Below are 24626 nucleotides of genomic sequence, written 5' to 3' on the forward strand. Positions count from 1 at the left end.
TCCTTGCCCAAGGTTGTGCTGTAAATCCCTGAGCCTGTCCATGGTATTCAGTGGATATTCTGGCTCTGAGAATTTCAGCACAACAGGAGTCGACTAATAAGGTTCTTGTCATCGAAGTTCAAGGCAATTGGAGACTTGAAATTCTTACTTGAACCAGAATGTCTTTTATCAGTGTAGGTCAGAGTTTCTACATCATGCAGGAGGGAGAGGCCTGAGATGGGGATCTTGAGACTCTTGAGTTGTCCATTGTCTTCACGAAAAGGTCCTGTTTCTCTTTCACTATAAGCGACACTTTTTAAAAATAATAGATTAGTGGTTTTGTTCATTGTAGTAATATTAAAATGAAATAACTTTTTGTGAGATCAAATGACAAAACCACAATGGTGTATTCAGTGTAGCTTGCTCCTTTTTACATTTTCCCTGTGTTTTTTATGACCAAGTGGTGTCAGCTATGTGTGAAATATCCTGTGCCATGTCACATGGCAGGAATCGTAGATGGGATTTAAGTTCCTTGATTACTCTCTTATTTTGTCATTTCAGAGTGGATGATGATGAAACATACTGCAGGGCAGTGACAGAGTACGCTAGAGCATGCTCTCACGCTGGGTCCCCGGTGCGGGACTGGAGGGATGACTTTCCTGCCTGTAGTAAGACTCTTTAATAAAGCATACTGTGTGACCTTTGAGCTATCCCATGTATTCAGTTCAAATAATTTCATCTTGGCAACATTTGTCTCTGTAGAACTCAAACCTGATACTCAAGTTGATCAGCCAGTTTCACTCTTGCTGGCAAACAATGAAGTCCATGACTTGCTAGAGGAATATTTTAATTCCATTGTGGTATGGTTTAGATCCTTACAAAATTCATGTGTCTGTGGATTGCTTGAAACATCATGTGCGCTGATCATATTCTAGGACAAAGAACAAACATCTTTCAGCCTCTACTGGCCCTATAACACAATTAATGCAGTTAATGCAGCTCCTTCTTATTATCACTACCACCCATCAATTGCAGCTCAGTCTCATGCACAAGGCTTTGAACTGGCTGAGATATGAGCACATTTCCCTGTCACAAAGGCTATAACTTATTTTGGAGAGATGCTATAAAGATTTGCTGAAGAAAGACTTAAGTATTGATGAGAGCTTCACCATAGTTAATCAGTTAAACCTCCTCCAAAACATTCATTGTACTTGATCTGATTAACTACCTATACCAGAGGAGCTGCACAATGCTTATTTGACAGAAATGGGTTTTCTAGCATGGAAAGAGAAATTGCACTAATGTTCAATATACCGTGGGGTTTTTTTAGCTGAGAAGTGTGAAGACACCTTTGTTCACCGTGACTGTATCAGTTGTTGTCCACCAACCTGCACATTTGAAAAAGATTGTCTTGGCAGCAACCTGCACTGTTTAGATGGCTGTTACTGTCCAGATGGTAAATATTATCAATATTATTTCAAAAAATACATGTAAACTTAGTATCCAATATCGTAATGAAGTCTATATAGACTGTGCTTAAAATTAAAGCCTGAAAATTATGAATATTGTAAATTCTGCCGGAGCTGTTATCATTGTCACTGTGATTCTGTCCTTTATTCTGTGCTATTGCCCCAGCATGCAATATCAGTTAAAATATGGAGCCATTACTAATGCTTCCTGCAGTAAGATACTGCACAGATTTAGTCTCCTTTATTTGAATTATTCAAAAATCTATAGAAATTTTGCTTAAAGAGAATGTGTCATGCTCTGTACAAGAAACTAAAGTTTCTGAGACCTGTACTGAATAAAAATTATTGACTGGACTATGAACCATCCTAGTTCTAGATGGACTAAAGATAATGAGATTTCAGAATATTTTCATTTTTGAGTCTGTGTAGTTCTACATGCTTAAGTCAGAGATTTTTCATAAACCAATGATTCAGAGTGAAAACTTGTTTTTAGGGAGCTTCACTCTGAGCTCTCTGCACTCACTGGGCAACTGTTTTTGCTGGTCCTTGTTTAAGATTGATGACATCACCTTCTGGCAGATTGGAATGTTTGAGTCAGATGGGGAAGTGCAGTGATCTGGAGTTTGTTAATTTGTTTTATATCTCATTTATTAACTTCTTTCCCAATAGGTCTCATTATGGAAAATGGAACTTGTATCTCTTTGTCAAGTTGTCCTTGTATTTATCATGGAACTGCTTTTCCTGTAGGCTCAAAGATTGAACAAGAATGTAGCAACTGGTATGTGAAAGCCTGTGTGTTTCATCTCTCTGTGGCTACTGTCCATAGTTAGTTTAATATCGTAGTCACAGTTACATTTTAAATAATAGTTACCATCTATGTTTTACAGTCTGAGGCCTGTGTATCACTAAAATATACAGGTTATTCTGTGTGAATTCAAGGTATATTAATTAACTCAAAGCTACTTATTTTGCTAGAGATCAGAACACTATTTCTGTGTTTTGTGATTTTTCTTTTCAGTGTTTGTGTTGGTGGCATTTGGAACTGCACTGATCATGATTGTCCAGGTATTTGTATTTCATTACTCTTTTTTCACTTCATAACAAAAATTATAAACTTTTCTGAAGACAACAGAACCATATATGACCCAAGACTTTTGGATGCTAATTTAGGAAAGATTAGGCAGATGGATATTGACAGTAGCTGTGGGCCAGCTGGAATGAAGCTGTTAATTGCCTGACAATACTCACCCTGCAGTTTCCCACTTGCTTCCCTACCTCAGTGTGCTACATCCACCTCTTGTTTTCTATCTCTTGTTTATGCTCAGTATTATTTGCCACAGATGGTGTGTTTTTATTGCCTGTGCAGTACCTGGGCCAGGTATAAGGATCTCCTCACTGCTAGGTGCAACTTTAATGTACGTAATAAGAAAACCATCATTCTGATGCTGTGTGCTGGATTTTTTCTCTCGTAATAGCAGTTCATGTTTGAATAATGATCCTTATCTTTAAAGATAGCATGTCTCTGTAATGAGCTACACAGAGGAACATGCAGCAGGCAAGTGGTGAAACTTCCTTGATAGTTCTGTACCTCAGACAAGATTATATTGTGAAGTTTCTGAAAGAGAGATTTTTTTACAAATTATGGAGCCCTCTTTGAATGAGGTAATAAGGCTTAACAATTTCTAAGCAAGGCTTGACACTGTGGATCTGTCATGTAAAACAATTGAGATTGAGAACCACTCTCTATGTCCTGTGTGTGTTGTGTGCAGACATGGGGGGTTAATTACGACTATTTTGGTCTGGCCCTAGGAACTGAGTTGCTGTTAGCAGTGGGAGCAGGTTAGATGTGCTCCCACAGAGCACCTCTTGCAGCTAAAATGAATCTAGCTCATGTGCTCTGATGCTACCCTATGGTGTGATTGAAAGTGCAGTAAGTGGGGATGAGCTGGAGACTTGCTTCTGCTGTGCATTCCTGATTTGAACGGAAAAAAAACCCAAAAAGGTGTGCCCTGAGGACAGACACTGAAACCTGCATCTTCTTCATACCTGTGGTAACAAGCAGTGCCATAATACCTAGAAGGATGGAGAAAGAGGCTTGTCCTCTTTCATGCTGAGTCATGGGAAAAAAAAGAAGATTCTAGGATATTTCTGAATAATAAAGAGATAAATAAAGTAAATAAGTAAATTTTTATTTATAAAGTATTAAAGAGAAAAGTCTTTTGTATTTTCGTCAAAGGCATCTCATCTATTTAGAACCAAAAGATGCTGCACATGGATGTGTTCTTTATGAGATGGTATCTGTTGGAAATAGGTGTCTCTAGCATAATTTGTTTCTAAATGCCATTATAGCTACATAGATTAAAGTTAGCCTGGGTTATATGCTTAGAAATCAGGAGAAAGGTTTTTTTTTCTCTCTTAAATAGTTTGCAGACTAATGATACATTCTTGTGGAAGTGAACATTCTTTATCCTTTTTCTCTCAAGCTGAGTGCTCCATCACAGGCAGCTCTCATTTCACAACATTTGATGGACGTCATTTTACCTTTCTTGGGATTTGCCAGTACATTTTGGTAAAAGGCACTGGAAAAAACAAATTCACAATCACTTTACAAAAAGCACCTTGTGGACAGGTAAGCCATTTCTTTTTTTTTTTTTTTTAATGTTGAAAAAAACGAGTCCATCCATATTTCAAGCAATCTTCTAGGAGTTCTACTGTAAACTACTTGGTTATGTTAAATAGAAAATATAAACTGAAACAATTTCACAGATTTTTTTTTTTTGTAATTGTTTGTGTTGCTACATGTTGTATTGCCCTTTGGAAAAGCTGTTGCAACTTTAGTGAGATCAATCTAAAGAGTTACTCATTTATGCATATTAAAGTTGTATAAACACCTTTAGTTATGGTACCAACAGATGTCAGGCTTTGGAAAAGCTGCTGTTGGCAACACTGTAGGTTTAATACATCACTATTTAGGCAAGACTTTTATTTTTTTGTAGCTTTGGATTTTTATTTGATATAGCATAACATAACATATTTAATTTGTTGGAACAATGCCTTTTAGAAATCTATGAGATTAGTCACCACACATACTTGTTTGAAAATATTTTGGTAGACATTCAAAAACAGGCTTTAGGAATAAAGGTGCTTATAAAAAGTACTTACCTGTGAGAATGGATTTAATGAGGCTATTAGGCTCTCAGGAGAAGGGGCTTTGAGAGTGTGACTCACAGCTGCCCATGTGCTGAGGACAGGGATGTCTGAACTCCTCAGCAGAGAGCAATGTCCTACTATGGGACCGTCTCTCATGTCCTTCCTTCAAAAGCTTGATTATTATGAGCTGGTGCCTCTCTGCCTTTTTTGTAAGCACCTCCTTCTCCTGCATAGGTGTTGAGACAACTGTTTCTGCATTTCAGGTGGCCTCAAGCATGAAATGGTTGGTTAGGTAGCCACTGAGAAACAAGATTTCCACTGGTAATAACCCTTTGTACAACTCTAGGCACCTTGAAAAGTTTCTGTATGAAAACAGAGGGGTCCCCAGGGAGCACAAGATGCTTGGTGTCAGCTAATTCTGTGTGGGTTTTTGTCCTGTATTTAAGTTCATGAATTCTGCCTGGATTGCACACTAAAATGATGTGTGTGACATAGTTTATAGGTCACCATTTTTCAACAGTCAGATATTTATAAATTATTGTAATATAATACTGGAGAATTTATATCCTTTTTGTCTGTAATCAGAGATCATCACTACATTTCATGGTGAGAAACACCTTCATGTGCGCCAAAGTTTCTTTTTCCTGCATTGCTGCATTTGTGTTCTGATTGCAGCAGCTTGGTTTAGACAGGATCTGACTCTTGATCTACCACTGCTTAATCCATCAATGAGCAGTACCCAGGGTGGCCGTGCAAATACGGAATTTTGAACCCAGTATCAGTACCTGGGGACCTCTGCCCTCTTACTATAAGACCGCCATGATAACGAAAGTGCATTCTCCTGCCATATGGAGATTACACATAAGCAATGTTGTATTATGTTGTACATTTAATTTTGTGTGCTTTGTTTAATGCTTTGAGCCATAGTTTACAACTGATTTACCTGATGACAGTTCTGATATTTCCTTTCTGTATGATTGTCCCCCTGCCCCCGTTTGTTTGGTTCTGTTTTCCATGGTAATATTAACGTCATTGCCTGTTTCTGATGGTGAAACTTGTTTCTACTTAGAACTTTGACCACGCCTGCATTGAGTCTGTAACACTAGTTCTTGAAGATGATGCGAGGAACCAAGTAACCATCACAAGATATGGTCAAATCCAAACTGTCCCTAACCAAGTTTTTAATCTCAATGGTAAGAAGTGTATGGAGAAGAATTTTACCAGACTTCACATTCTGTCCCTTATATGCTCCAAAACTTTTTAGTAATATCGGTCTATGAAAAGGGAATTTCTTTAAACATAACTTATAAAAGGATACAATAATTTACTTCTTGGAACTTTAATAATAATTATAGAAATTTACTTTTATTGTCTGTGAAACAGTTCTTCTATATGCCCTCATTTGTTTGCATTTCTTATCTAACAGATTACCTAGAAATTCCATTCATTTTGTTTGTGTTTAGGGGGAAGGAGGTGAGAAAAAAAAAGGAGGTGAAGAGACCTTGATGATAAGGTCTAGATTGTTTAAAGCTTTTTTGACTAAATAGAATGGAATAGAATCCATGTGCTCCATGGGATTTGTATTGGTTTCACTGCTGACTTACTTTGTGATTTCAGACAACTTATTTAACATTTTTGGAAAGGATAGTAAAACAAACCAGCCCTAAAAGCATGTTATAAAATTAAGCACTGAAGGTAGAAATTACATTGCTAAATTTTGAAACTTATTTTGACCAGTTACTGGATTTTTAGTCTCTTTCTGAAAGAGGAAAGTGAGAGTAAAGTTCTTACCCAGCCTTCAACAAAATGGAGTTTAGGGAGTCCTGTGCTGGTGGTGGCAGCTTTGTCTTTTCTTCGAATTTGTCCAGTCACAGTTCTTCTTTTGGCATTCACAACTTTCTGTGGAAATGAGTTTCATAGCTCTATGTTGACAGTTCTGCTTCATAATTTGATTTGTAACTCCATTTTATTTCTTTTGAATCAGTCCCTATTCACTTTCTTGCCTCTTTCCAGAGTCTGCAACAAATATAATCTATGAAAAATATTTTAGTGTCACATTCTTGATAATTGTGTGTATCTAGTAAGTCTGGTCACCTAAGGACATCTTTAAGGATTTTATCTTCTTCTCTTGGTTTATGTGCCTGAGTCTGTTTGTGTGCATGCATAGAGGCTGCTTGTGAAGGTAGATCAAGTAGATCTACTTTAATCCTCCAGCTGCAAGTAGCCCCACAATGTATAGCAAATGAATACTGTGACAGTGAAATTTCAGTTTCCTCACATAATGGATTTGCTGGGAAGGAAAGCTGGGAATTTGATAGGGGCTCAGTTCACATACAGTCCAAGGAAGGAGCTGTACTGATGTCATGTCAATAGTGGTAAGACAGAACCTTCTATCCAAAGATTCAATACACTTTACAGAGATCTGTAAATTAGTGTTTTAATATCACTGGAGACTAAGAAACAAAGAGTTTTTTGTCTTGTCTTCTCATTGCCAGAGGCCTGCAGTTGCATTGCCTTCTTCTAAAATAAAAAAACCAAATAGAGGTGCACACATGGTTTCTAGATAACTCACAGGTACAGAAAGGTGTGAGATTTTTTTACTGTCAACAGTAGCTGGAATTCCTGATTTGTGTTGTTACTGGAAATAAGCTCAGATGGAGAATGGGTGAGGATATTTGTCTGATGGTGAGATTGTGCATAGTTTCTAATTTTATTTCTGAGTTTTCAAAAAAATTTTTTTTTAGTGGGTAAATCAGTACAACCTGGAAGTTGTGTTTCAGTGACTTTGTTTACCTTCTTCTTTTTCTGTGTTCAGGGGCTATTGAAATTCAGAATATATCTTCTTTCTTTGTTCAACTGAAAACTAGTTTTGGTTTGAAGATACTGTTTGCTAAAGATGGAGAAAGGATCTATGTTCAAGTTGACGTCAGATGGAAGAGAAGAACATTAGGACTATGTGGAACATACAACGGAAATTTAAGGGATGATTTTCTGTGAGTTGTGTGTTGTACATTTATATCGTGTTTAATAACAAGTGAAAAGTTTTGTTGAACATAATCTGATTATTTAATTTCATTAACATGCACAAACCATTAAAATAACCAATATAAAATGTCTTAATTAAAATGGTAGTCTCTTTTCAAAATATCAAAGTCACAAATTTAGGCATTCTAAGATGTTTTGCTAAGAAATTATAGAAAGCTACCACATTATTTGTAGAAGTTACTGGATGATAATATTACTTGAATGCACTTTCTTCTTTCTTGTTGCTCCCTTACCTTCAGAGCAAATACATGAGCACAGAGAAAAAGAGTGGGTGATAATAGCTGCATCATCCTCACAAGGTTCACTACTGCTCGATTTTCCTCCCCACATCAAGTTTTAATGTAAAAAAATGTAATTCTGAACCACAGGAATATTTGAATTAGAAGGGCACACTTTCCTTACTTTTTAACCTTATTTTCTCCAAAGTTCCTCAAGCTATAATGTCACAAAACTTGTCTGGCATTAATAAATGCTTTTGAAATACTTGGTGCAAACCAACATCAAAATGCAAACAGCCCTGCTCTAGAACTCCAAAATTGGCTAACAGATCAAATTTTGACATTTCACTCCATTTATGTACTGGGATAAAGGCCAAATCTCCTCTAATGCATCTTCCCACTGATTCCAGAGTACTTGAATTAAGCATAAGTGAAGGCAGACTTTGAGAGCAGGAGCATTTTCACATGAATTAAATATTGAGGAAAAAGTTTCACATGCCCTCTCTTCTTCTGTACCTGACAGACGGAAATTCTTTTGGCACATTGACTGTTCAATGTGACTATGCATCTAAGCCTTTTTAATGAACTTGCATCCTCGCCCATGTAGTCCCTAAGGTCAGCAGGATGCTTGCAGTGTTGATCTTTTCCTTTTCAGATCTCCAGCAGGGATGATAGAAGGGACCCCACAACTTCATGCCAATGCATGGAAGGTTTCCTCAGCTTGCTCCATGCCTATCAATATTCCTGTGGTTGATCCTTGCAACGTTAATCAGCAAAATGGTATGTTTTCACATGGGAATCTGGAATTAGCTGTATCTTACTATTATGGGATAGTTTCTGTTTTCTCTGTGAAGAAGTTTCACATACATGTATTTCATGTATTTCAGCTCCAGGTTTAGATGTGCACTTTCTTTTCTTTTAATTTTCTTTTTTTTTTGGCAAAGACCGTTCTTTCCATATGTTTAGCATGTAAATTGAAGCGAGTACTTGATAAATAAAAGATAGCTGGTCATTTAGTGCTGGAAGTACTTGCTGTGAGTACTAAATTCTGCTGTCTACTACACATGTAGAGTGTTAGCTGTCTATGGTCCTGTAAATTATGCCAGTTGAGAGGAAAGATGTGATGCATGTTTGTAGATTGATAAAGAAAGTACAGGAGACAGTGTTCAGGTCAAACATCCTGTCTTTGGCTTCTTGCTGCTTGTTGTATTAAAAGTTTCTTTATCCTCCATCTATGTTCTCTGACAAAAACTGGTGCAGGCAATATGAGAGCCTTGGATTTGTTCAGATTCCTGAGTAAAGATTTAGTTTTGGCTGGTTGGCATGCCTATGGCTTGTGTTGAACTTTCACTGTCTCCTTTTTGCATTGCTGTTCTTTTCAATTAATGAAGACAATGGGTAGACTGTAGTTGCCAATTCTGACAGAATGTAGTCTAATGTTTTTAGTGTTTCAGACATCAGATCTCACTAAAGATGTGGGATTTATCCATATTTAGAGCCTGTTGAAGCAAGCCTAGAATAACAATAAACCTCTAACAATGTGGGGCATTCTAAGAGTTTTTATGCTTTCCTCATGGTCTGTCTTCTAAAGCAGTATCTCTCAGTCAGATCAGCTCAGAGCCTTTGTGCCTCACCCTCAGTTCTGTGCTATCTCAGTGAAGGGGATGTTTGACATAAACATAAGCTGCTTAGAGCAGGAGGGTGAAGTGCATGACTTTCTGAGGGTCCTTTCAAGCCCGAACTTCCCCATGATCCTCTAATAATCACTGTGAAAGAGCAGTGGAGAGTGAAGTGATCCACACCATGCTACAAGCACAGGCATCTTTTCCAGGTGTGAGATGATATTGATCTGAGGAAACTAAAAAAAATAAATTATTGTTTGTTTGATAACTTATTTTGTCAGGTTAATTTCCAGCCAAGTCAAGTTCAGTCCTTGAATCTAGTTTACTGAGAGACTCCATAAAATGTGAAAGTCTTCTGTCAATGTGTGTACATGGAAATGAACGTGGAGGTTGATGGGTAGGGGCATTCTTTAAATATAATCCACACTACAGTGTTCCTTAGCTATTTTACCACTTCTGGTGGTAGTCTGTTTCAGTGGCTGGAGGGCTGGAGGAGGATTTGCTGCTGTTAGAAGGTGTATGGCCAACTTGGGATTTGCATGCCCTCAAGCTCTGCTTTGTAATACTTCCTGAGACCACATGCCAAAAAGTACATGGCCATTGTTGATGTTAAAGCTAAATGAAATGTCAAGTAGGAAAACCATATCCCAAGCTTTGGGGACTTTTAATTACTCTTTTGAAATATATTATTTTGGCATTTAAATTTTCCGTGTTAGTAGAGGAAGGCATAACTTTTTTGGTATAGTTATTTTTATCTTAAGTGGAGTTTACTGTTGTGGGAGTTGCTTGTAATATCTATTTTAAACTATAGAATTTTACAGAATGACATTGAATGCAAGGATTTATTGCACAGCTGGCTATGTTTGGCTTAAATATTCCATGCTATTCATTTGACTAACTGTTATATTAAAATGGATCTGGCTAAAACAATGTCACCCTCTCTTAGCTGGGTACGCATCTCACTGTGATATCATCAACCAAGACATTTTTGCTCCCTGCCATGCGTACATCAGTCCAGGGTTATACCACCAGCTCTGCCGCTTTGACGCGTGCAAATGTGGAAGCAGCTGTTTGTGCAACGCTTTGGCACACTATGCTTATGTCTGCGGCAAGCACGGTGTCATCGTTGACTTCAGATCCCACATCTCTTACTGTGGTGAGTAACGTTTCCGTAATGGAATATCTTTTAGAAATGTGCAAAAGTCTAAAAATTTCATTCACTCCACAAAATACAGGGTTTGGCTTTTTCCTGGAAACTGGTATTGCACCAATGATGTACTAGGGGAGAATGATAATAGCCTTTACATTAGGCATCTGAGCTGGGGCCCCTGACCTGCCTAACAGGGAGTCCCTGCCCTTTCTGTTGGTCACAGAGAGAAATGGAATTCCTTCTTTGAACCCCTAAGTCATATGGAAGCCCCTACTAAGATAAAGTAGTTAGGGAGTGGCAGGAATGGAGCCATTCCATAAGGAGCTTGGCTGGCAGGGGCTCTCTAGGGTGGGCAGAGCAGGGTGGGCAGTGATTTGACAAGTAGGATACCATAATGATTTAAAACATGGCATTTCACAGAATCTTAAAGTATCCTGAGCTGGAAGGAACTCACAAGGGTTATCCAAGTCCAACTCCTGTATTTCTGTTTCTAAGCCATACAGCAATGCCTTAGCCTTAGCTGGACCATTCTTTCTCTCTTGGATGCCTGGATTATTAGATAGATGCCCAATTTAACACATAGAAAGAATATAGTTATTTACTAAACAGACTATTCCAGTCAAAGAATTATTTTAACACAAACCCACCTGAATCTAAACATGTCTAACTTAAGAAATTGGTAAAACAGCATGTTTTTCTCATGCTTTTCAATTAAACCCAGTGGAACAAGAGACCACTTTGATTTGCTTTTTTTGAACTTACATGATATATTGCTTTTTTTTTATTTTTCGCATTTTAAGACTATGCTGTTCTCCCTTCTTTCTCCCTCTCTTTCCTCCAGCTGTGATGTGTCATAGTGGTATGCTTTATCATCAGTGCTCTTCTTTTTGTAAACATTCCTGTGCTTCACTTTCTATGGCAAATATCTGTGCTGATGACTGTGCAGAAGGATGTAATTGTCCTGATGGGAAGTATTTTGAAGAGTCGGTCAACTTTTGTGTATCAATGTAAGTAATAAAAAAATAGAATTTATGTATGGGCATATTTTCCTCTTTCCAGCAAGATTTAAAGTAGCTTTTCTGCTATTTCCCTTAAGATGTAGACTGCCTAGAGAAGATAACAAACAATATGTGAAGATTTCTTATTCTTTCTCACTAATCAATAGTGGGGCCTCACCTGTTACTGCACGTACACACATACACTGCACTTCAGACCAGATATATCAAACTGCTTTAGAGAAGGGTAATGAAATTTTTTTAATCCATGGAATAGCATTTTCATGTGAAAACCTTGTTAGTAACACTTAAAAAAATGAGAAGGAATCTATAAAGCAGCAATATATAAAGTAAGGGATAGTATGGAAAGAGCAGCTAGAAGTGTCTTTTTTCTGTCTCACAATACAAACCTCTTCAGTTTAATGGGAGGAAATGTTCAGTGAGAGGAAATAGTTTCTGTATGTTGCATACCAAAATTTTTCAGCTTATCACCGTGGGTAGTTAATTTCTGTTCGTTGCAAAATATATTTTGGAAAGATCAGTAAAGTTCATACTGTAGGGATAAAGACTGTTTCAAATTATTCAAGAGTGTGAACTAGCTTCTTACTCGCATATTTTTGCATGGTTTCTAGGTAATTCTGTTGCTGCTTCTAACCCATCTGGCTCTTATCACAGACAGAGTTAGTGGATTTTGTATAATAACTGCTCTATCTCATGATTTTAGCAACACTTTAAGCAGGAACTGCATGTTGCCATTCTACTCCCATAACTGAGAAGAAGTTCTTTCTATTAGAATAATGCACAGAAACAGCAAATTAAAAGTAGAGAGATTGAGGAAAATCCTGGCTTTGCTGAAGATGATATGAGTTTTACCACTGACTTCAATACAGTCTGACTGTCGTCTTTAAGTTTTTGTCTTTCAAAGAATACTGTACATATAAGGACTGAGTTAATGAATAATTATGTTATATGTTATTATGTGATAAGTCCTGCTTATCATAATAGCTTGATAAATAGATGGCCCTTAAATCCCATTTCATCTTGCTTTTGTATCTAAATGCATGAATATTCTTTTAACAGATCTGGCTGTCATTGTCATTACAAAGGCAAAGCCCTCCAGCCTGGAGAAATCCTTCCTATGCCAACAGGCTCCTGGTAGGTTTGAGTGCCAAGAGTTTTATTTTTCTTGTGTCACACTTTGGATGCTACTTTAAGTGGTTTGAGAATTGTTTTCATGTATATTGAAAGTTTATTGTATCAAGATTTTTTTGCACACTTAGAAAAAGGGAGTCTAGTATAAACTGGATTATGTATCTGATTATTTTAACAAAGTACCTGGAAAATTCTGTAAGCCACGGTGGATAAGGTTTTGTGTTATACTGCCTGCATCCTAAATCACCTGGCCCTCCATTCTCACGGGGATTGACATATTCACCTTTTTTTTTTTATTTTGCTGGAAGTTAGGAAATAATGTAGTACATAAACTACGAATTTAGGCCCTCACTACAGATCAGCAGTTAGGAAATACCAACAAAATATTGAGCAGCACTCAAGATTTTGGATTTTAATCCACTTTCTCTTCCTGATTTCTGTTGTTTAAATTAGGTTGAATTGTATAATCTTTTTTAACATGGTGACTACAAAACATTTTTCCCTTGAATAAACATGGGTTTCCTTTTCTTTTCTAGTCAATGTTTGAATGGAACAGTGAAATGTATTGAAGCCACTACAGAAAACATAGGTAATTTACAGTCTTGTCCCATATAAAAGTTGCACAAATAGAGAATTTGATATTGAATAGTACTTTGGTTTTCTCCTCATATGTATTTAAAATATGAGATACTTTACATTACAACGTATTTAAAATAGGAGGTTAGGAGCACAAATAGTCTTGGGGTTTTTTTCCTCTTTTTCTGTAGCACAAATTGTACTACTTAGTCACTTGGGAAATTAAAAGAAATAAATGATTGCATGTGACATCTAGGTCTGTGTTCTCATGGGAATACCTATAATTAGGCTCATTATCCATGTTTAGGAAGCCTTAAGATTTTTATTTCTAGAAAGTAGATTTTTAATGTATTTCTAGTGGATTTAGAATGCCACTTGTAAGGATTTTTTCTAAGGCATTATTGCTCCATCTTTAAGAACGGACTGTGTGTCAGATCCAGGATGCATACACCCAGATGCTTAATATTACTGTTTTTTTACATTAGAACATATATTAATTTTATATCTCTGTAATATAGATTATGTTATAGACTGTTATTCAGATTGCATTCGTATACGAACTGTAATGAAACCTCACTTTGTATGCAAATAAATGGACTGTGAACAATAACAAATAGAAAACTTTCAGCGTAAAAGAACAGTTGATTTTATCTAACCTGCATTTTGCATTTGAAGTTCACATATGCCCTGAAGGAAAAATCTACTATGACTGCAGATCTCCTGTGCCTGGGTTGCCAGCAGCGGGTGTGAATTGTGGGATCTCTTGTGCAAACCTTGCCATGAACTTCTCCTGTGTCCCATCACCACCCTGTGCAAGTGGCTGCATTTGCCCCCCTGGGTAAGCTTTGATGGAACAACCTGGAGCACAAGCCAAGTACATATTTTCCACAGTTCAACTCTGCATATTTTTTTTGCTTTTTAAATACCAGTGGTATCACACCTCTAATTTTGAAACTATTGTTCTGTAAATTGTCGCAGACACACAGTAACAGCTAAAAGGCCATCAGCTATCCAGCTTGCTCCCAGTCCAACTGGCTGCTATTTGGGACTGTCTGGACAGGAGGTGATTTCCACCACTTGCAGAGTATAGTTTATTTGAATGGGAAAGCAAACGTGACAAAAAATTTTGATGAAAACCATTTGTCCTCCTGCTTATTGCTGCCCAAGTCATTTTCTCACCTAAATTTCAACTCAGGCTTGCAATGTTGATGCCCAGCCTGGGGCAGGGAGAGCAGGTTTCTGCCCTATTTCCCCTCATTCTTCTTTTTTTGTTTTCTCAGCTTGTGCATTTGTATTTGGTGCCTGGAAACAGTCTGCTGAGATTGGCAAGGGTCAAACCCAAGCATAAAATCTAAACACTTCTGTTGTAGTTTGTGTCAGGAGCAACCACCACTCACTCCCTCCATTTGTTTCCATTCCCTCCCCTGACACCTCCTGCATGCACTTGCAGATTGAGGAGTCAAATATGCTGTGCAAATTGCTGTAATTGCTGCTCATCTCAGGTGGAGTGCTCCCTTTTTTTTCTCAGCTTTCCATTTTATTTCACTGTGTGTGTAGCCAGTGGTCTCTTGACAGTGTATCAGTTGTGCACAGATCAGAGTATAAATGAGACCGTCACCAGTCCCCTTCCAGCACCTTGTCATGTTCATAGATGACTAAGTGCTGGTGGAGGTACAGATTTCATGCATAGCTATTTAAGATTTCACTAGTTCTTGCCTGGTGATCTGTAGTCCTCCAAAATCTCTACCTCAACTGAGAAGGTAGCTTTCAGAACCATTAGTGTTATAGGAATAAAAAATTATTTTTAACACAAAAAGTGCATGAATTTTTAGAGGTAATAAACTAGTAAATTTTTGCTGAAATATCGCCATGAAATGTTTGCATGAAAATAAACTAGCAGTATTGACATGAAAGTTAATTTGAAAATTAGAAGAAATTAAAATAAAAGTTAAAAAACAGAGCTAAAGTCTTGCTCTCACAGTCATAGTACTTCAAACTGAGTATTATTTGATTGTTTTCTGAAATATAAATGATAACAGGAGTACAAACAAGCCAATTTCTAAATTTCTCTCAAATGGTAGAGTAAAACACATGAATTATTTTTATTACATAAGAGAATAAACACTCTTTTTGCTATTAGGTTGAAAAGTAAGTGTATAATATTTAGTACGGTTAGTAATGTCTTTGTTGTTAAATTGTACTAACTTATGCCTTTCAGGCTCATGGTTCCAGAAAGTGAGTATGGTTTTAGCTAAGAAGGGGCCAGCTGTATTATCTTAAAAATTAGTTTAAGAAGGTCTCTTTTTTTATGCAAGAAAATGTTAAGCATATATCTCCTGCTATTAAATCTAAGTGGACAAGTCATTAAAAACTTGTTTTGAGACATTTTACTGTAATGTAGTTTTTAAAATTCTCTTAAGTTGGCATTCTTCTCTTTGGTTCTCCTTTGCCACCTTATTTCTACCACTACCCATTGTTTGACTGAATGATCTAAGAATTTGGGGTGGAATCCTGAATTCTCCTGGAGTCTGGCACCTTATTCTAGCATCCTGGGTATTTATGGTGCTTATAAAGTAGAGCAGTTTGTGCGTGGTATTGAAACCCTTTTCTTTGGAAACCCGTGAAAGGATGGGCTCTAGTATGCAAAAAATGGTCTTCCTAAAGTAAAAATGGTTTACATTTTCTGTTGTTAAAGCTCTTGCACAACAGCTTTTCATTCTTTTAGTCAGTAGTTGAAGAGGTGATAAAAGAATTAGAAACACTGAAAGTCTCTGGTATACTTTAAAAATTGAATAATATAACAGCCCATGACAGTAAATGACACTAAATTCATCACCCAAAGATACACTGAAAGTCACCCTTACACTGAGCTAGAGATATGGAGCTAAACTGAGTTGCAGAAGCACAGAGTAGTACGGAAAAGGACCTCATGGGGCTAAGTTAATCTCCTATCTTTAGGCAGCACCAGCAATACCGATGTTATTCTTGGGAGACTTTTTGCTTCTATTGACAGAGACTAAGTACCATCCCAAGCCATCTGTTCTGATGCTTTCCCATCCTTAAGAAGTTTTCTGAACACTTGACTCTTACTTAAAGCTGATTGCTGTTTAATGAACTAGTAATGGGCTGAAGAAAACTCTAAGCTGTACATTCCTTTCAACTTCCAGTGAAACAATCTCAAGATTGTACTTTGATCCACATGTTATGATGAAATGTTGTGTCAGCAACATTTTTTGTTGTAACTGCTGGACTCTGCCTAGCAGGCTGCTGCTGCCTGACAGCTCAGCGAGGGTTTCCTAGGGCCATGCCATCAGTGGCATCCCGGAGTCCGTTTCGGACAGCCCTGCGATCTGGCTCCGGCAGCCAGCAGCGTTACAACGTAGTGAATGGTAAAGAAGGTAGAGAAGGGTCTCTCACGAGGGTTTGAGATGGCTTTAATCACACCTTGCCCCCACGATGTTCACAGGTAGAGAGACAACGTGGTCTGGGCGTCGGATGGTTTTGTCAGGGGCCCAGGGGCGGTCCCTGGGCGGGGTTGGGGTACAGGAACAAATAGGGAGAAACCGAGGGAGTGGCCAAGGCTAGGGAGGGAACAGGGGGAACATGCAGAATCGGGGGGTTAACAGGCTACCACAATTTTTGTTATAAAAGTTAACATTGCTAAATAGGTGGAAATGAGATAGCAAAAATGTGCTTGACCATATCTCTGGGTCACTTACTGATCTAATTAGATTTGACGCTTTTTGCATTAAATGCCTGTTTTTCTTAACCTTGGTTGTTTCAGCTTCCCTTGTGTAGGCAAGTAACCTCCATCACTGTGCTTCATAAAGTGTGCAACAGGTGCCATAGGCCAGCTCACTGTTCTGCACTCAGAACAGGACAGGTGCTGTCTGTGCAGAGGAGCAGACACACCAGTCCAGCTGCTTTCCTGGCACAGCAGGACAAGAGAGCAGCAGAGAGGGAAGGGCAATCTGGCTGCCAGCTCAGCCGCTCGCATGGTACCCAGATGCTCTGCAGTTTTCAGAGAGAAATACCTACACTAGCTACACTCCTGCATGGGAGTTGCTGCCCACATCAACATATCCCTTTCCAGATAGAAGGAGAGCTGCAGCAGTGAGCTTGGCAAGGTCTCCAGCTGTGCACAGTGGAGATAATTTGATTTGGACAGCTTTTGCTGAGGGAACAATTTTCCTTGGCTGGATGGAAGACTGGTTTGGTTGGCCTTGCTGGGGTTTCAACAATTCACTACACATTCAGTTATATTGATGTTCTTGTGGATTTACTCTTTCATCTTAATAATTCTTTTATTTTGAAGGATGGCTGAGCACAGAGGGAAATGTTATATTCCTGAAAGTTGCCCATGCACCTGGAAAGACAGGGAGTTTCTGTCAGGAGAAGTGATAGCTACTCCATGTTACACCTGGTGAGTTCATTTGCATACTTTCAAATCATCTGGATCTAGACCCAAAGTGAAACTGATACAGAAAATGTACTTTGAACATCAAAACTATATATGCTTGTTTATAGATAGTTACAGGATATAGCTTTCATTAGGCTTACTGATAGACTTGGATAAGTAGGAAGCCTTTGGAGTGAGTGCCTTTTCAGATCGAAAAAGGAAGCTGAAGGTATCCAAGTTAAAAAGCAGTCAGGAAGAAATGCTTAATTCCACACATATTTGCTAGTCTCTGAAATGAAGACATGTGGCATTTTGCAGAGTAGAATATCATGAAAGACAACCAAGGAGAAAAAGAGAGATATTAAATGTATGACAGCAGTAAATAGTCTGTTTCTTTGAGAACTGGATGGTTTGCAGTGTAATTTACCAGTTACTATGAGTGACTGTATAGGGAGAACATGAGCAAATTGAAAAAAAAATTCCATTAGAATTGAAAAATGAGCTAGCACCCAGCATATTTTTAAAGGAGATTTACCTGATTCATGCGGGCACAAAACAGTTCTTCATCCACGCTAATTTGGTAGTCAAAATATCTATGTCCAGTTAAGTGTGTATTTAATAATGAAAAAAAAATTGGCATGGCAGCTTTTGATCAGTTAAAAACTGCACTGGCAAATCAACTGAGCATTTACACGTACACAAAGCAAAAATAGAGGATGCCAGTACTACTTTCATACAAGTTTGTGTGAGCCACTGAATGTAGCTGACAGGAAAAATAATCTTGCAAAATATCAGTGTTAATTTCTTAAACTCATTCCATATATGTCTGATACCCTGAAATCCTACAGGTAGCACTTGAAGTATTTTCCTTCGAAAATTTGCAGACCTTTATCAAAATTTAGAAAAAATAGATGATTGGTGTCTTATGAAGGAGCATGTTGTGGCATTGTGCCTTATTTATATTGGAGACAGTGATGGAAATATTTGCATAAGCCATGCAAAGTTTGAGATTTTGCATTTATTTTTAATGCATTTTTATTGTACGTATGGGCTGATGGCAAAATGTTCAACACTTTTTTTGCCATGGCATCACCAGTATTTTCAGAAGCAATCCACAGTATAGCTCTCTGTTTCAAGGTCTGAGAATTTTATTCTATTAATGAATTTCTGTATGATTTGAAATAAAGACCACAAGAAAACATTTTCTTGAAAATATACAGCAAATGACTGCCATTACGAGGAGATACTGATTTTTAGTTTTCCTTGCAGTGTTTGTCGGAGAGGCGTCTTCAACTGCACCAGTTACCCCTGTCCTGCTGTGTGCACTGTCTATGGAGACCGACACTATTACACCTTTGATGGACTGGAGTATGATTATGTCAGCGACTGCCAAACTTACCTGCTAAAGGTAAGAGGATTGGTCGTAAGTTTTCTTGTGTCCATGAGGCAACAAATATTTTGAACATCAAGAGTTTAGCTATAGAAACAAACATTAAGAAAGCAGATGTAGAACAGATGTGAAAGAAGAATCTGTAAATGACATTTTGTGCTCATCTGTTTGAAAATGGTACCTGGGCGTGTTCTTGCATATCTATGTGGTTTAGAGAAAAAGAAAAATCAATGGTTTCTGGTTTAGCTTAACCATGCTTTTGTCACAATGAACAAAGAATATCACTATAGAAACTGCTAGAAGTAGGTATAAGCTATAGATTTATTTAATAATTATCTATAAGCCCTTCTTGGCCTAGGGCTAATGATGAGCTCAGGCTGCTTGAAATTCTTCTTGAACACGATCTGCATGAGATCTGGTTTGTATGTGTTTAATAATATCAAACACAATGATTTCATAATTCAACAATGAAATCATTCATTGAAATTGTCTGGCAGCTACATGCTAATGTTCCTCATAGCACACATTTTGAGTACATTGCTAGCTTTTTGTTTAAAAATACCATTACTGACATTAAAAAATATAGTCTTTTACTAAAACCACTATTGTTTATTACAATTGTTGCTATTTTAAGACTGTCTTCTCAGTTACAGTAGTATGTTTAGAAGAATACTCATTTTCCTGACTGTCTAACCTTAAGAATAAGGCGTAGTTTCTCAACAAGAACTACTGCAAATAGTTTATTTCAAGTATGCTTTAGTAGAGTATTCACAGCTGTGAAATAAAATACATTGGTTCCAGATTTTTGAGTGTGTTTAAAAAGTAAATAGAGAGATTTGAAAAAGATAATAATACCTCATAGCAAACTCCTGGCATGTATCATATATGATAAAAGAGCTCTTATTCTTAGAGATACGTGAACCTTTGTACAAGCCTTCCTCCTTTAAGATGCAAAAAATACGGGTTACTTTACCTGTAAAATCATCTTGTCGGTATGATGATGTGGAAAGCTGGGTTGTAATTTCTTAATTCTTGTGCCATTCATTAAGAGAGGTTTGTAAAACAAATCTATGCTGCTTTTTCAAACTTCAGTATGATACTGGAATGTTTGGCTTTTACAATCAAATATCACCTGTCACTCTGCTGTGTAAGAAAGAACCCATCTGGAAGCAAACCATGGGTAGCATTTGGCGTCCAAGAATAAAGCTGACAGCCAGATAATAAGGCATGTGGCACACTGCCAATGGGCCATTCTTCAGGTGAACATGACACAAATAATGAAAATGCTGCCTACATAGATCTGCTTTTCAGAGTTCTCAGACTTTTTCCAGCTTTTCAAGCTTTATTTTTTTCCCAAACTCATTTAAGGTGAGAAACTATGCCTTGTTTATCAGTGTAGATCATGTAAACACTTCATTTTGCTAGTCGAAATATGAATGATAAAGTCAAACAGTTTCTTACTTTAAAATATTTAAGTATATTTTTTCTTCCATTTTCTTGCTTATTGTCTTATTTTATTGTCTTTGATGATGCTACATTCTTCCCCCAAGAAAAGGGATTATTTTTCTGGCAAACTTTTTACTGGTTGCCATCTGTTTCTTCCACTTACTTATTTCATAGACTTCTGCTTTTATAGTAAAATTGATGTCTTTCTATGACAAGTGTTGGCCTTTTTCTCTGTTTGTGGTGGTTTTTAGTCCTGCAGCTCAGCATTTTCATTAAGGCTTGTAAGGTCAGTGCACTTGGAGCCCCTCAGACATGTTCTCTTCTGTGAAGAAGATAATTTTTCCTCAGAAAAAATATTCTCAGAAAAATTAATAGTAATATTTCTCAGAAAAAATATTTTACCTGCTTTGGGGCAGACTTCAAGCAAGAGTTTAGAGGGATAAATTACCCATCAGAATATTCTCAAATGAGAAGGAGCTCTGTTGCAATGCTCATCTGCCTTTTAAAAAACACTCCAAACTCCCCACTGAAGTATTTCCACTAACTTTAGTAGGTTGTCAAGGAGGTCCTAAAGCACAGAAAAGGATGGACTCTTCCGTTCCTATATCCTGAAAGATGAAGGTCAGCATAACTAAGTTCTTATCCTCAAGTATTCCTATTTAATAGATTAGTATTAACTTCAAAATATGCAATAAAAATATTTTCTCTTCTTTTCACCTGCCATTGGGGGTTTGAGCATTTTAAACTCACAATTTTAAGCTTTTTTGATGTAATCATGAAAGCTCTTTTAAAGCCAAAGTTGGAGGATTATGAAAGCAACAACCATTTGAGCCATTTGATCAAATAATTGAAGCATTATGCCAATTAGAAGTGCAGATGTAACTCTTTTGGGTCAGGAGACATTACGTGAGAGACCATTTGTTAAATTCATTTAACAAAACATGCATCATCTCAGGAACAACTGGGAACAGTTTCCCAAATGATTCTGCTGTTGCTGACATGTCCTGAGAGCTAGATACCTGGACTGCCCTGGGGAGTAGAGCCAGGGAACTCTTTTCTTGCATTCCCCTTCTTTTGTAACTTGAAGCAAGTTCAAAGCTCTTAGTTAATAATACTTTTTATTAGCGTGCTTAATACAGAGCTTGGCTGGTGTACTGATAATCTTTTAGCCATTACTTGCTGATATATTTATCTTGACTGGTAAATTTTTTACATGATGGCTGGGCATAAACTGGAGCAATCACACAGAAAGCAGCAATTTTCAATTACTCATTTGACACATCTGAAGAGTCAGAAGTAGCATTTATCCTATTCTTCCTTATTGAATATCTGTAATATTTTGTGCAGCTTTTTTTCAACATCATTTGTGCCAGGTAGCCAGACTGTAGATCCATGAAATTTGCAAATCTGTAGAATTAAATATTTTCTATGGTCTCTCTCATTATTTATATCTTGTAAAATAATAAATTTTAAAAATAATTATTTGTAAAATAAATACATTCTTCTTGCTGTTAGTCACCCTACAGTGGATTTGAAGCTGCAGGTGCATGGTTAATCAACGTTGTCAAGCTGACTATTCACAGTTAAGAGAAATAGTTTCTTTTAACAGATTTTGAAGATTTAATGGGAAAATAAATAATGTTGAATTTGAAATTACAAATGTTTAAAATTGGACACCAGACTCTAAAAGTAATTTCCATTTTTTCAGGGAATAAAGCAGTGCATGGGGTCTCAGTCAGAATACCTTTAATTTTTTAATTAACATATTTAATCCTCAAGTCACATTCTAGCATGTAGTTTCATGAGTAAATGATGTACCAAAATATTTCCACCTAAAACACTTGTCAAATTGTTTATAGCAGCAGTAACTGTGTAAGTGTAGAAATAATGATGTGTTGCGTGAAAATTTGTGTCCAAAAAAGAGGGAGACTACATTTCAGTGAAAACACCGTTTACTGTGAATAGTTTGCCCTGCTCTAGTTGCAAAGAATATCAACAGTTTGCTTTTCATCAGGCCCATGATTTCAGATGAAACCTTTCTGGATGCCCTCTTTTTTCTGAGTCTCTGGAAGATCTGTAAGGGTCAATAGCAAGCTCCCTCTGGGAAACATCCCTTTCCATCTTGTCTTCAGCTGTAGCTGTTTTTCTATTTGTTCTATTCCTTCTGTGAGCAAAAGATCTGATTACATTTGGCAATGGATTTATGCTCTGGTTCCATTTTCTTCAGATCAATGACTTCAGACTCAATTACCTCCACATGCCTTTCCGCCTCCTCCACCTGATTCTCCAGACCATTAAATTATGCAGTGAATGAATCACTTTTATTCTCCAACAAAGGAAAGATTTCTTTCAATTTGTGCAGATTAGCATGGAGGGCTTCCAGAAGAGGCTTGGGGAAACGTTTCTTACCATGAGAATGGCAATTTGGAGATTGTGTATGCATAGTGTGATTCAAAATTTGGATTCTCTTTCTGAGAACTTTGCCATTTAGTGACCTTTTGCCTTGAATTTCTGATTTTGGGTTAGTGTTCATCACCCAACAGCCCTTTGGCTATATGACCCCAAAATGTTTTATTGTTGTCTGAAAAGGCAGTTCACTGTAAGAGAGGCTGCCTGAGTTGAAGCACCTCTGGTGGGTACAGCTTCATGGTCTGTTGATCCAGCACAGTACAGGATGAGGAAAACCCAGCATGATGTGCTGCTGTTTCAGAGCTGTGGTGGCAGCAGTAACCCCCAGCCCTTCTCTGTGTTTGAAGGGGTGGGATGCTTGGGCCAGTCCCCTGGAGGTGCTGCTTAGCAGTTTATGGCCTCTGACTCTGGGTGTTGGTGAGCTATGAGAACTGTGAATTAAATTTGCTCTGATTTAGGTTAGGATATGAGTTGTTGGGTTTTTTTTTCTGAATGTATAAAAACTAAACTTCAGCAGTGTAAATGAACACGCTTAACATTTTTATTTTGAAAAACATAAAAGCTTTGTGCACATACCAGCTTTCTAGTTCCTGCAATCGTGTGCCGGAGCTCTTGTCCTTTATTTCCTGTTGCACTTTATCATTACCACCAACAGTGATAAAATATTAACATTTATAATGCACTTATTAATAAAACAAGACTAACAGGTCTCATATAAACACATATAAATACATGCTTAGATATTAAAACTAACACCACCAACTCTGATGCTGATTTGTAATTCAGAATAGTTCATGTTGCAGAATGTGTCACTTGGAAACAAATATTCAAATGTTCCCAAATCTTCAGTCTGCAGAAGGTCTCATTTTTAATTAGAAAGGGATTGCAGTAATATGACCTGTGCAAAAGCTAAATATGGTACATGAGCAGGCAAAGTCAAGTAAATGAAACAAAAGGAAATCTGCTTTAAAAGATTTTTTCTCAAACCTTTTAATATAGTTCTCTTAAAAAAAATCAAAACTTTTTCAGTGATCTCTCTCTAGTGTTTTCAAAATTAAGAAACACTGAGTTAGAACAAGGTTCTATTTTAAGTAGATAAAATATTCACGGTCATGTGTTTTCATTATTATCTGTATATTTTAAAAAAAGTATTCAGACTTTATTGTTGCAAACCTTCAGAAGACACAACAGCTCTATATTGCAGTAAAATCTGCTAGAAAAAAACCCCAATGTGTAAAGAAAATATATCATGATATGTTTTTCCTATTGCTTGTATATATACGTATGTGTATGTATACATAATTGTAATGCATCTTTTTGGAGTTGAGAGTTTATTCTGCCTGAGGTGTATCCTTTTCAGAAGTCACTTTTAAAGAAATAGGAAAGAGTTATCATGGATGCATTAACAAACATCTGGAAGTTGTTTGAGGATGAGTCAGAAGCTAGAATAATCTCAGTCTTCTTGAATTTTCATCAGTGAATCTACTCAGTCATGTTGCTCTCCTCCATTTCTACTCAACTGTGCTTCAAAGCTAGAAATAGATCATATCTTACAAGTGTACTGAAAGCTTCTTTGCCATATTTTGAGTGAAAATAATCTGCAGCCATGTAGAAGATGTGAAGGAA

The 24626-nt window shown here is 37.2% G+C and overlaps 1 protein-coding gene across 1 annotated transcript in view; it reads left to right on the plus strand.

Annotated features, from left to right (window-relative positions):
• The window catches only part of OTOGL (otogelin like), a 92082-nt gene that overhangs the window by 16698 nt on the left and 50758 nt on the right, over positions 1 to 24626 (plus strand). Inside the window, 15 exon segments of the mRNA XM_039571582.1 lie at positions 541 to 647; positions 1310 to 1435; positions 2118 to 2226; positions 2467 to 2513; positions 3932 to 4077; positions 5668 to 5791; positions 7414 to 7591; positions 8517 to 8641; positions 10430 to 10639; positions 11475 to 11640; positions 12709 to 12783; positions 13317 to 13369; positions 14032 to 14194; positions 17672 to 17779; positions 19025 to 19163. Of these exon segments, the coding sequence (XP_039427516.1) occupies positions 541 to 647; positions 1310 to 1435; positions 2118 to 2226; positions 2467 to 2513; positions 3932 to 4077; positions 5668 to 5791; positions 7414 to 7591; positions 8517 to 8641; positions 10430 to 10639; positions 11475 to 11640; positions 12709 to 12783; positions 13317 to 13369; positions 14032 to 14194; positions 17672 to 17779; positions 19025 to 19163 (1876 nt within the window).

This window comes from Corvus cornix, chromosome 1A (genome assembly GCF_000738735.6).
Source record: "Corvus cornix cornix isolate S_Up_H32 chromosome 1A, ASM73873v5, whole genome shotgun sequence".
In the NCBI taxonomy this organism is placed as follows: Eukaryota; Metazoa; Chordata; class Aves; order Passeriformes; family Corvidae; genus Corvus; species Corvus cornix.